The 14,418-nt window shown below is 34.3% G+C and overlaps 1 protein-coding gene across 12 annotated transcripts; it reads right to left on the bottom strand.

Moving 5' to 3' along the window:
* On the bottom strand, nucleotides 3,904-8,293 carry LOC105155615. Of its 12 annotated transcripts, none has more exons than XR_002286621.1 (9): nucleotides 8,148-8,282; nucleotides 7,014-7,173; nucleotides 6,544-6,619; nucleotides 6,428-6,458; nucleotides 6,243-6,292; nucleotides 5,290-5,375; nucleotides 4,781-4,858; nucleotides 4,527-4,653; nucleotides 3,977-4,113 (listed from the first exon to the last, which is right to left on the bottom strand). XR_002286621.1 is itself a non-coding variant. In XM_020692075.1 (8 exons), exons 3-8 carry the CDS (start codon nucleotides 6,604-6,606, stop codon nucleotides 3,987-3,989), a joined length of 435 nt encoding a protein of 144 aa, XP_020547734.1. In that variant the 5' UTR covers nucleotides 6,607-6,619; nucleotides 7,014-7,173; nucleotides 8,160-8,293; the 3' UTR covers nucleotides 3,904-3,986. The 12 variants fall into 12 exon arrangements, 5 of the variants coding, with proteins under 5 accessions (XP_020547734.1, XP_020547731.1, XP_020547733.1 ...); XR_002286622.1 differs by having other exon boundaries at nucleotides 3,981-4,113; nucleotides 4,280-4,653; XM_020692075.1 differs by lacking the exon at nucleotides 4,527-4,653 and having other exon boundaries at nucleotides 3,904-4,113; nucleotides 8,160-8,293.

Here is a 14,418-nt window from a genome sequence, read left to right as displayed (position 1 = left end):
TTAAAAAAAAAAAACTGGGGGCCCCGAAAAGCCCCCCCCCCTTTAGGTGGTTTTTTAAAAAAAAAAAAAAAAAAAAAAAAGTATCTATGGTGAAGGTCAGTTAGTCTACTGGGCTAAATGATGATGCACCAAGGGGGCCTAGAGGGAAGGGTGACTCTTCATATTTGCATATATGTTACGTATAAAATGTGCAATATTTAAAAAAATATATAAATTTATAAAAATAAAGTATATAATTATGCATGTATATATAATACTAACTAAAAGTAGTTTTTGATAATTTTAAAAAATATTTTTTGATAATATAAAAAGTACGACGTATATGTTTATTAATAATATAAAAATACTTACTAATGTATATTATATAATATAAAATATAAATAATATGCAAAAGACTTAACCATTTAGTTTTTTATTAATCAAGAAATTGACGATTATTAATATGATAAAAACGCGTTTTTATCTTTTTCTATCATTATAAATACCCTTGAAAATAAGCTGATACTAATTAGATCTAAAAGATATTTTCATAATTAATCCAGTATATTCATCACCAACCACAAATTAAAGTAGATATTACAGTACGAATATTCAATTAATGCACTTGAGTTTGTTTGTAGCGAAACCCGTTATAAATCTAGCAGCGCTCTATTCATTTTCTCTGACACACAATCTTTTTGAGTTTTATAATGAATGAGTATTTATAATTCTTCAGTCGACATTGGGGAAATCGCGTTTTTAGACCCATAAATTAAGCTCGTTTTTAATTTAGTCCCATTTATTATAATTTTATCATATTGCTTCCCATAAGTAGAATTATATTTCATCTCCGTATTCAAATAACTTTCCAGTCCAATAATTAATGGAGAAGTCACAGGACCAACAGTCTGGCACCTGTTTGTACTAATCCCCTCCCCCCCCCCCCCCCTTCTCCATCAATTATTGAACGAAAAAGTCACATAAAGACTAAAAAAAAAATTCTAATTTATAGGAATGTGAAAAAATCATAATGAATATAATTAAATTGAAAATAATCGTAAAATATGAGACTAAAAATGCAATTTTTTTAATGTTATCCATGACTTCTCTTTCTGAAGTGATTGATTTTGATTTTCTATTGCAAATTCCATTATATCTTCTATTTAAATTAATATATACACACTATACGTACAAAAATACACACCCCAAGTATATTTAAGGTGTTCGCCGTGCATATTATAATATTCATAAATTATTCATTTTCAATCACTATCATGCCTTCTTTTCTTTAATTAAAAAATAATTCTTGATCACGTTAATAATAAATAATGGTATAATATAAGTAGAATGAGATTTGAATTCAGAACCTCTCTAATAATAAAATTTTGAGATATAGATCAACAAAAAGAGAGTATTTGACAGTATTGGTAGTATCAATGGTGTTGGTCTTATTAGCTGCTTTTCTCAGATATGTTTAAATTTTAAAAACATGAGACTGCACAACCCCTTTATTTTGGGTATATTTTTTTCTTTTGAAAATAATTGAGAACCCATAAAAGTTACTCCGACCACCACACAAACTATTTAAGATTAATTAAATGTAATTAATAATTATAAATCAAACTATACAGTTTGATCACTAAAAATAATATCCGTGTGGGCAATCGACCAGTTATCCAACCATGGCAGTGGGCTGTGTGCAACAAAATGGGATTAAGCAAAATGCGAGAAAAGAGACATTTTGGTCGATATCCAGCCTAGTAGACACAGCCCAAGGATACCGGCCGCTGCCTGATTGCCTAATCCTATCACTCAATTAGAACTGAGACTATGTCCCAAAATTTGTAAGCAATTAGAGACATGAGACCTCAACGCTACCACCCACCTGCACCCATCGAAGACGAGACGCTTTTCTTGCCTTTGTTAACTTCAATCGTCTAGGTTATCAAGTAAACAACACGGTGATGGAAAACAAGCGAACCAGAGTTCCGCAAGTACAGCTTTTCATGATCACCAGCTCATAGAATTGAAACTCACCAACGCTGAACCTCTTGTTCCTGAATTCCTACATGTTTACTATTCTCAAAGCTGTCACGTTGCACATAAAAAACAATTTGGTTCATGGTATAAAGAACTCTTCTCCTAGGATATTTACATGGTGATGTTTTTATATGATGTTAAGCTGGAGTGGGACCATGTGGCTCAATCCAGAAACTAAGGAATTTAGACAGAACAAAGATAATATCTCATTTCCAGTATTATAGTAACGAGTTTGAGATATAAAATTGCCCAGAAAGGCCACCTAAACCAGTTGTCCAAAAGAGAAACTCTATCTTATGTTGCCAGCAACCCGACCGTCAACTTCCACGCTGGGCATGTTATCTTATGCAGTGAAAATGATAACCAGATTTGATGTACTAAAAGAGACAAAAACAGAATTTTCATTGTCAAAAATATCGAATGAGTTGTTAAGAATTATTTATTATATATACGTTTTAGGACGTAATTTTCCTCAATTAGTTATTATCTATCACTTGAGTATCGCATGCAGTTGATTTGATCTTGATGAGAGCAATTGTTTGCCGGATTACTATGATTTCATGATTTTATAATTGGAACATCCTAGCGTACAGATATATACCTGGTGAATACATCAACAAGTACTTATATTTCAAATTTGTGCTTTATGAATGCTCATCAAAACAGAAAAGGACCAAAACTAGAAAATTCCTAAGATGCCAAGTGGAAAACTAAAAATCTCGATATTCATTACCACAAGACTCTGCCAACTATTGCACAGATAACTACTATAGATGGACCGATGATCATTCAGATCCATTGATGGTAAACCATGACGACCCTGCAAAGTTTATTTATGCACTAGATCCAAAAGTTCAGCAGATCGCATATTTCCCAAACTCCCCTGATTTGATATGTTGCATTTATATTTGATATGTTGTCAAATATCAGGATTCTAAGAAGATAGATAACACTGTTTGAAGTAGAAAAAGATTTTTAAAATGCTATAGTTTCATGATAAAGGGAGATATAGAATTCTAATACTGCACATAAAACAGTGATTCAACCAGCTAAGTGTGATTTCTTGTAACCAAAGACATGTAATAAAACAAAGGCCGCATATTTACTGTTACAAAAGTAAAATATCCACAAAGGTCAAGTGAGAAAGTTACCTATGGATGTCAGCATACAGAATAGTAATACTATTGGCATCTCAAAAGGCACGGCTGAGGGACAAGCTTACAATGATCATTATCTGCAATGCAAGTAATTGAAAAATTGACCAATAATTTAGCCAGGAAAATTAAGTTATATGTTCGATAAACACTAGATGACAGCATATTAGAAGGCGGGAAATTAACATCAATATCAAGTTAATTAAAGTTGCATTTAGATAACGCCAATAAGTACTAGAATATAGTTAAGCAAAATTACAATCAATAATAAGTCAAAGCCAACAAATATCACACATTTCATAACAATATCAAAGCCATTCAATTTTACTGCAAACAAACCATAAGTTGAAGAGTTAAATACAATTATCACTTAATATAAACACCAAGAGAAGGGATCCAGATCTGGGCATAAAGGACAAGTAGCTACGCGAAGAGGAAAATTGAGGGGGCCAAATAACACAAAGAAGCTACTCATAAACTTACTCCAAGATGAAAAGAGGCATACACAGCACGTATAGGTTACAATACGGCAAGCATAGCATATGTCGCATCGGGTAACCATCCCGAAAACCAAAATAGTACAAGGTATCCTACAAAGTTGGGGAAAAAAAGACCTCGAACACGGGCTTTCAAGGGATTGGCCATTCTAAGTTTCCACATATCGATCAAATCATCATGAAATTACTGGTAGTACATGAGCTGTTGGGCAGCAGCAACTCTCTGGAAACCACCATCATAGATAGCCTGGCTTGCACCAGCACCCATTCCTATAGATGCTTTCAGAGCATGCTGCCCCTGCGGAACCCATCTTACTCATTGCGAGTTGTCGCTCATACGCCAAAAGGTCAGCTGCAGAAAGGCCTGGCAAGGCTGCAGGTGCAGGTGGTGGGAGAGGGTTTGAGCTTGCTCCTGGTGGAGTCGGCTTGTTACCCCATGAGCACTGTATGCATGCAAGAATATTGTCAAGGTCAGAAAATTAGAAACGTGGAATTCACGGAAGTCAAATGCTAAAAGTTGGAGAATGATACAAGAAATAAATGGTTTGTGACCCCTATATGCATCCACCACACTCCAATGCAAATCGCACATTACAGTGGGCTACTTACTGGAAAGAGAATAAATCCTCATTAAGTCCAAGATCCTTGTCTTCGCATTTTAAAGAAGGCAATGAAAAGAATCCACAAAAGGGGAGGAAAGAGCGACAGGAGGTGAAAGGGCATAACTTTGCAAGAAGCGCAATCTATCAAAGATGGAAGACGACTGTATTCTATTTAAACTAGAGTCCATTCTCATTGGACAAATGCAGGACAAACATATACATCATTTTGTGTTGGCCCTAATAGTACAACTAACCCATTTCTGAAAGCCTCATCCAAGATTTCTCTGTGATCTGTACATCTTACTCTGCAATCTGCTTTCCTCTTACCCATAGTGCACAAACCATTTTGTTGATTTACAGTAGCATTTGCACAGTTGGGAACTAGCAAGATTAACAGTCAGTTAACAGAGAGATATTGTAAAATTTCTCCAAAATGCTGCTGCAACAACATATGTATCCATAGCCACATGATTACTCTCCAGACCAACAAGTAGAACTGAAGAAAAACCTTAATTTGTTTGCCAAGAGGAATGACTGAGTGTTCCCCATCGAGATAGCCATTGCAGCCTCTGCATGAGTGCTGTACCTAACAAAAACAAACCCTTTATCACGCTGGACCCTAACTTCCTCATTTGATCCAGCACCAAGTGCATGGAAGTGGCAATGCAGGTCAACATGGGTTACCTAGAGAACAAAACAAGGAACTTATTATAAAATAGGGACAAGAAACATTCAGATTTGAAAAGAACCATTGTGTATGTAGTGTAGAGAGATAGGTTCATTGTTCCCAACAAACATCCAAGGGATTTTACATTATCATTTCTGGGTTCGGTAACGAATACAAGGCGTGTATCTAAAGAGAACCAAATAATACTTTTTGATGACTTGATTTACTACACATTGGAAAAATAAAAACTAGTGAAACCACACAAATAGAAAACACCAAGCTCTCATTAACAAAGATGATCAGTGTGTACTCTGAAGGATGAGGAAGCACAAGGCAAAGATGGCTTTTACCTCTGGGGCAAGATTGCCAACATACACGGTGGTGTACTGTGGGTTATCCTCAGGAACATCGCTGTTTGCTGCCTCTTTGTCATCCTCTGTAAATCAGTATCATCTAAAAAATATGTTTTTTCTTTTTGATTAGTTACAAAATACTTTTTTTTTTTGGTTTCACCGAAGGTGACTGTATAACAAAAATGGACTTATAAAGAAATGCATAAGATAAAGTCTAGTGGGTTTGGGGTCAGAGAATAAGGGGAAGATTCAAAAAAGAAAAAATCGTCATCTTGATGTTTGCTTACAGTATTATCCATAACAAAAAGGAAAGAGATAATCGTAAAATTAGTTCTTATTTATCTTCATTGTGCTGAGTAGGGGAAGCATTTGGGTTTCCCTTTGATGGAGTATACAACATATTGATGGTTGTCTTATAGCAAACAACTTAAAAGAAAAGGATTATACTTTCCCCAGGTAAAATAAGCACAACTTGCACTTTCCCAATTCCTATACAAACCAGACAAAGCCTTAATGTGTAAAGGAATATCAACAAGGCCTTAGAAAGCATTTCTGCATTCTTCTGTTCAAACATCTACTAAAAATAAGAATTTGAGCAACATTGTAAGAAAAGCCTAATAAGCTCTAGAAATAAGACAACCATCAAATACGTTCAGTTAAAATGTATTCAGCAACTTAAATATGAATCTTACAATCTGCTTCAGCTTGCAATCTTACTTCTCACATGTCTAACAGCTTAATTGTAACCAAAATATGTTAGAAACTATTTAACAGCTTAGTTTTTTTCCAAATAATCCTCTTAGAAGATTTAACAACATTTAATAGGTAACAACCTCTTTTGCACCACCTAATGGAGCCATGTATCCAACTTAGTTCCTTCTCATAATCCTTTATTTTTACCCTCATATTGTTAATGTCAGCTTACTAATGTTTTGACCCAACTTACTCACCTTAGGAGTGGCCCAGTTGCAACGTATATACCTGCTGCCAAGCCACTTCCCTGAGAACATATCATAATAGTAGAAAAGTAACTTTCCTATTCCTTATTTGCTTATACTAATCAAAGCAAACCGACAATTCATTTTGAGATCAAAAAGAAACTATTTAAATATAAATTAATCCAAACTTTTCTCACCCGTTAAATCATTTATTGCACTTTGTGCATCCTGAACAAGAAAATCCAAAGGATTCAGCTAAGTCAAGAATATTGTCATTCAAAATCAAGGATAAAAGGATGCACTAACAACATACCTGCTGGTTCCGGAAAGACACAAATTCAAATCCCATGGAACGCCCAGCCTTTTGATCCCACATAACCCTGGCATCACTATGACCAATCGAGAGACAGTCAGCATTACCAGACCACAGACTGAAAAGGTGGCAAATACTTAAACAAGTACTTCAACATACAAAATTGAAAGACACTCCTGGCTTAGTTTTCCTATAATTTTGAGTGCTAAATTAAAGAAATCTGCTATTAAGAGGATATGTGTGCGTTCCACCTCAGGGCGGGAACAGAGACGGGATATATATGTAGAGACACACAAACACACATATATATAAAGGGGGAGAGAGGGAGAGACGAACAACTAGCGTAAACAGAAAATGCTGCAAACAACATGGCATCAGTAACCTCTGGGGTGAGATCACCAACAAAAATGTTGTAGTGACCTAAATAAAAGGTAAGAATTTTCATGAGTTAGAGAATTAAGTAAAGCAACCTTATATGCTTTGTACCAGATATCACATATTACGAAACTTGATCGTGAATCCAAGTTGTTTGCTGCTTAAGGCAAAAACTGAGCTTGAACGCGGTCTTTCTTGTCTTTGAGACGTGAAATATCTTGTAAAATATGGACCTCTCCCTTCTTTACTATCTATCTGCAAAACAGAAAAAGATCCGAATTCCAGAATTGATAATTACAACTGAAGGATCTTTTTAATGCTATTATCATTGACAAACAGCTGGAAATAAGAAACACACAAATAGGAGATGGTAAATTGTGACTGGCTGGTTTTCTCTCCTTGATAGCGTCACAGAAACTCTACAACATATTTTCATGAAGGTTGAAATGAAGGGCAGTAATCTTTTGGAATTTGATGAATTTAGATAATGGGGCCTGAAAGATTTTCATCTTTCAGATACAGAGGAATCAAAAGAACGTTTCTTTCTTATTCATATGGAACAGTTAAAGACTATGATTTTAAAGAAACTGCTAAAGACCTGTTTTATTGTGAATGTGCTTTGGTGTTTCCATTAAAGCTACTGTAATACTGGACTCGAATAAAGTGAGCTAACTAAAAATGCTAACCTTAAACAAGTAGCAGAAAGTTTGAAATAATTTTACTTCCAGTCCAATTTCCGCAACTGGTTTCCTACTTTCGCAGGCAGATTATTATTTTATCCAACTCAGACCTGAATAACTTAGTGAACCAACATTGTCTAGACCCAATCAATGCATACACATAGGACGAAATTGTCTTAACGATTGTTTCATCTGAATCATATGCAAGTGCAAATTTAAAGATTTAACTTTGGCCACAAAACAGGAATTCGGCTAAAACCTCGTCTAAGAAAAAAACATGATATATCACTAATATAAAAACCACTTAAAAAAAAAAAAAAGGTATAAAGCTCATTTTCCAGAAGCATTTCCACCAAATTAAGTGGGATCAAGAAAACAAAACCTGCTTGGAAGAGGCAAAATCCCCCTCCTGATGAGCAAATGAAAAACAGTAAAAACTAAAACACCAAATTTTCCAAGAAAAAAATAGAAGAAATAAAGGAGGTTCAGAACAAAAAAGCTACAATCTTGAGAGCTCACAATGTACAAGAAACCCCAAAAGCCTCTCACCAACACAAAAACCTGTATTTGATGGGATCTGATCATCAGACTTCTTGTCCTGATCTTTCTTTGCTTTCTTCTTTGATTTTCCAGAACAAAGGAACCAACCCATTTCTGTATTCTCGCTCTCTCCGTATTCCTCAGTGTGTGAGTGATGACAAGGGGGAGTGACGCTTTGAAGAACGAGAAAAAGGTGTTAGGAATGACTAAAAAGAATACCAAGTACCTTGCCTTAATTTTAGTTAATTAACGAACAAATCCTCTTTTATTCTATTATACCCGTTGAATTAAGGATTGGATAAGTCCAATTGATTTTATCTACTTAGTCATGGCTCTATAAATAGGCATGAGTTCCAAGCTTTTTTCCACGAGTGCGCGTGTAAGAAAGTAATAGCTGTGTTAACCTTGGGGAGCGATCGGTTTATACTATCTGCACCACGGTAGTACCGAAATTTCGCTTTCAAGGCAGTAGTTTTCTACGGCACAGTCTTTTAATATTCCAACAAGTTGAAAGCGAAATATTGTTATAATGGCTGGTCCAATTGCTAAAACACTGCCTGACCTCTCCAAACTAGAGCCACTTGACGGGACCAACTATAAATGATGGTCACAAAAGTTGCTCATATTTTTTGAACAATTGGACGTGGACTATGTGCTGTTCCAGAATCCACCGGAAACTCCAGCTGAAATCTCCACTCTTGCCATTACTGCAGCGGCAATTCCAGCAGAAGGGACGACTACAAAATCTAAGCACGAGACAAAACTGAAATACGACAGAGATAATAAAAATGGTAAGAGGTCATCTGCTGAAAAATATGAACAATTCTCTATTCGATTTATTTGTCAACTATAAGAGTGCCAAAGAAATTTGGACTACAATGGAGGCAAGATACGGAGGTGATGACGTTGGAAGAAAAAAGTATGTCGTCGGCAAATGGCTTCAATTTCAAATGGTTGATGAGAAGCCTATAATGGACCAAATCTATGAGTACGAGAACCTAGTAACTGAAGTGCCAAGCGAGGAGCAAGAAAATGTGTGAAATTTTACAAGCCAACGTACTACTGGAGAAATTCCCTCTTACTTGGAGTGAATATCGCAACCACTTGAAGCACAAGAAAAAGGATCTAACACTTCAAGAACTAATCAGCCATATGAGAACGGAGGAAGCAAATCGTCTAAAAGATAAGAAAACTTCTCTCTTTTCTGTTTCAGTTAAAGCTAACCTTGTTGAGTCTGCTGGATTTAAAAACAGGTTTTCCCAGAATAAAATAAAAGGCTTTCAAAACAACAATCAACACAAGAGGTTCAAAGGACCTGACAGCAAGATCCAAAAGCACAAAATATCGTGCTACTGCTGTGGGAAGCTAGGACACAAAGCGTACTAGTGCTACCATAGAAAGGATCAACAAAAGACAAACCAAAATCCAACCACTAAATCAACTCCACAAGTCAACCTAGCTGAAAATGATGAGATCATCGCTGCGGTAGTTGTAGAAGCCAACTTGATAGAGAACAAAGAAGACTGAATACTAGACACTGGAGCGTCCAGACATTTCTGCTCCAACAAAGCACTATTCCATGAACTTAGCGACGCAACGGACGGCGAGTGTGTCTTCATGGGAAACTGTACAACCGCCGGAGTCTTGGGTAAAGGAAAGATCTTCCTTAAACTTACTTATGGCAAAACACTTGCTTTGAATGACGTACTATATGTGCCTTCTTTACGTAGAAATCTAGTTTCTGGTAGTTTATTGAATAAAGCTGGCTTGAAAATTGTGTTAGAATCTGATAAGGTTATAATCACTAGCAATAATGACTTTGTAGGAAAGGGATACTTATCTGGTGGTTTATTTGTTCTAAACACTATTTCGCCTGCTATTAATAAAATTTCTTCCAACTATGCTTATTTGATGAAATCTGTTGATGTTTGACATGGTAGATTAGGACATGTAAACTATTCCTCTATTAAAAGGTCGAAAACTATGAATCTTATAAATATTTCTGACACAAATGGATGCTCTAAATGTGGAGTCTGTGTAGAGGCAAAATACGTAAAGAAACCTTTTAATTCCATCACATCTAGAAGCACTGAATTACTAGAATTAATCCACTTGGATCTAGCTGATTTAAAAAATATATTAATCAAGGGTGGTAAAAAAATATTATATCTCCTTCGTTGATGATTTTTCTAGATACACTAGAATTTATTTATTAAAATCAAAAGATGAGGCTGCTGAAATGTTTTTTAAATTTAAGACTGAAGTCGAAAATCAATTGGATAAGAAGATTAAAAGACTTAGATCTGATAGAGGTGGAGAATACAAAATGTAAAAACAGCCTTTCTAAATGGAGACTTGGAAGAAGAAATATATATGGAACAACCAGAGGGGTTTATTATACCTAGCCAAGAAAATAAAGTTTGTAAACTTAGAAAATCACTATATGGGTTAAAACAAGCACCCAAACAATGGTATGAAAAGTTTGATCATACTTTAAAAACTAATGGATACAAAACAAATGTATCAGATACATGTGTATACTCAAAATTGTTTGGGACAGAATGTGTTATTATATGCCTATATGTCGATGATATGCTGATTTTTGGTAGTAACATAGAAAGAATTGATGAAACCAAAAGATTCTTATCAGCACAATTTGACATGAAAGATCTAGGAGAAGCTGATGTAATCCTAGGCATTAAAATTAGAAAAACAGAAAATGGGTTCTCTCTTTGTCAGTCTCACTACATAAAGAAAATCTTGGACAAGTTCGATGGTCAAGATGAAATACCAGTCAAAACACCCTATGACGCAAGTATATGTCTCAAAAAGAACAAAGGTGATAGTGTGTCACAAGCTGAGTATGCAAAAATCATAGGGAGTGTTATGTTTCTCATGAACTACACCAGACCTAATATAACTTATGTTGTGAGTAGACTAAGTCGGTATACCCATAATCCCAATAATGAACATTGGAATGCACTACGTCGCTTGTTAAGATATCTAAAGGGGACTATAAACTTGAGTTTACACTTTAATAAATTCCCCCAAGTGTTAGAAGGATTTTGTGATGCAAATTGGGTTACCGATAATGATGAAGTAAGCTCAACTAGTGGATTCGTCTTTACTTTGGGTGGGGGAGCTATTTCCTGAAAATCTGCAAAACAAACTTGTATAGCTTGCTCTACTATGGAATCTATATTTATAGCTCTTGAATTAGTAGGTCAAGAAGCAGAGTGGTTGAGAAACTTATTGGGAGATGTGCCCTTGTGGGGGTCAACTGTGCCAGTGTCTCTGCACTGTGACTCCCAAGCTGCTATTGGAATTGCCAAGAACTATGCTTACAATGGCAAAAGGAGACATATTCGTATCAGACATGAAGCAGTGAAAGAACTCCTAAAGAATGGGATCATCTCCCTCGATTATGTGAGGTCCGAGAGGAACTTGACAGATCCTCTCACTAAAGGACTAACCAGGAGAATTATCTTTAAGTCTTCAAGAGCAATGGGTTAAAATCCCTTGATTGATGAAATATGGTATTGACCATATAAATCCATAGCCCTGTGTTTGGGTGGTCCCATATAAATCCATAGCCCTGTGTTTGGGTGGTCCTAATAAGGACTTGATGGATAACTCTGACTCTGTTCAAAAAGATAGTTTCATAGCTCAGTTGTTGAGTGGTCTATAGGCTTGATGAAGCTATCTGTGTTGAGTGTGGAGGTGTGCCGCCTTCTATGAAAGAAAAATGAAAGTTCTTTCTAGAGCACTCATTTGAACCCAAGGTATAAGCGCATGGCCATTAATAGCGCTCGGAACTTTATCGCGGAACAACGAACACTAAGGAATTCATACGTGATTGTGGGGGACTCAATTTGAGCTATCGAAAGTTCAAGAGCCATACCACTCTCGTTAGCCAAATTGATTGCCTCACTTCACTACGCATTAATTCAATCGAAAGATATTAATGCTTAAGTATATCTATTCCTTCACTCAGAAATCATATTCTTCTTCTATATTAGTCATTTGTGGGGGATTGTTAGGAATGACTAAAAAGAAGACCAAGTCCCTTGCCTTAATTTTAGCTAATTAATCAACAAATCCTTTTTTATTCTATTATACCCGTTGGATTAATGATTGGATAAGTCCAATTGATTTCATCTACTTAGTCATGGCTATATGAATAGGCATGAGTTCTCATTCATTTGTTACACCCAGAAAACTTAGAGCTCTCTTCTTCTAGCTCATTTCATTTCTTTCACTTCGGAGTTTTATATTTTGTTCGCTGTTCCAAGCTTTCTTCCACGAGTGCGCGTGTAAGAAAGTAATAGCTGTGTTAACCTTGGGGAGCGATCGGTTTATACTATCTGCACCACGGTAGTACCGAAATTTCGCTTTCAAGACAGTGGTTTTCCACGGCACAGTCTTTCAATATTCCAACAAAAGGAAGAGGAAGGGTTGAAGAAAAGGGGAAGAGGGAGGTGAGGAAGGACCCCAGGGGGGTGGGGCGGGCGGAGGGGGTCCAAGGAAAGTAGACCAAACACGATTTTCAGATAGAAGAGAAAGAGAGCGAGAGAGAGTGAAGTTAAATTCGGACACAGGGCTCTTTTTGTATTTACCTTTTCGCTGGTGGGTCAAAATTGCACTCTGGCCCCTTTTTTCTTGGTTTATTCTTAAACCACCCACAAACTTATTCTTTATTTTTTTTAAATATCTTTCATATGTATTATATATATACATATATACATGCATTTTTAATTATAGAAAATGTTTGAAAAAATAATTATATATGATATAATTTATATTGAAGTATATATAGTAAATTCTAAATATCACTTGCATTTCAAGAAATTATTATACTATATTTTTCGACTTTCTTATTGTTTCTTTTTTAATTTTCAGAGTAACTTGTATATAGGTATTGAAACAATAGAGAAATTAAACAAATTATCACAATGTATATAAACTATATATATATATACATATTCATGTTTTTTTTTGTATAATAGTATTGATATATGTATCATCTAAATTAAAGTATAACAATATTAAATACGAAAAATTACAAAGTACGAAGAATTATAAAATATTGATTTGAAATAGAATAGAACATAAAGGCACTAAAATCATCTAATAAAGACTTTTTTACTATCAGAAAGTGCTAATAATACCTAAAATAAAGTATTAAAATTTTTCTGGAAAGTTTATTGATTACAATAAAATAAATAAAATATACTATTGGGTTAGAAACTTTGAACAGCACAAAGTCTAGGGGCAACATTTTAAAGTTAATATTTAGGGCTGGGAAATGAGTGTGAAAAGACAAGTGTACCCTCATAATTGCTTCACTTGTTGGCTAAGAGCAGCGGGGCAGAATTGTCTTTTCATGCCACACAAAATGGCCATAATTATACCTTTTAATGTCAAATAGTGTTGAACTATTTTTTTGTATACTATTTTAATTATTAGGTTATATTATATCAACATCATTTCATGTTTTCATTATTTGCAAAATTATAAATTTATACCATCAATTTAGTTTTAATTTAAGATGTATATTTATAATTTTTTTTATCTCGAATTTATTCGTAATTATAATTTTAGAAGTGTACTGATATATTTTTAAATGATAGGGAATAATATACATTTAATATGTGCGTATAATCAAACTTTTATTATATAATTATACTGCTCTTCTTTAAAATTTTATATAATTATATTAGACCTATGTTATTTAAAAATTTACATATAGTATCCATAATGTTTATTTTTCCTAATAAATAAATCTTTTCTTCAGTTAAAATTCACTGAATTTAATTATATTATCAAAAAAATTAAATAAAAATGAGTATTTTTAACTTCGATTGACTTATCAATGACTTATTGTAGGTCAAACCCTTATATATCTTCACACTCTAATGAATGCGAGAAGGTTCATTTTCATCTTCATAAAGATATTTTAATTAAAAAAAATAACCGATAATAATTTATAATTAGTAATTAACAAACTAGTAAAAAAATAGATATAAATATTAATTAAAGTATGCAAAAGCATACATAGTGATGAAATTTAAATTTTATAATTTTATAGTTATCGAGTCTCAAAATTTTACTATTTAAATTAGGTTTGACTAACTAACGAAATCAAATATTTAAATAATTAATGAATTGCATCCGCTTTGAATGCGCATTGATTAAACTTAAATGTTTTTTTGGAAAAAAAAATACTATATTAACATTTTGAAAAAAATTAAATTTACAGAATCATTGGTGGGTTTAGTGA

This window comes from Sesamum indicum, linkage group LG2, assembly GCF_000512975.1.
Source record: "Sesamum indicum cultivar Zhongzhi No. 13 linkage group LG2, S_indicum_v1.0, whole genome shotgun sequence".
Taxonomy (NCBI): Eukaryota; Viridiplantae; Streptophyta; class Magnoliopsida; order Lamiales; family Pedaliaceae; genus Sesamum; species Sesamum indicum.
This window is presented reverse-complemented; position numbering and strand designations above follow the sequence as displayed.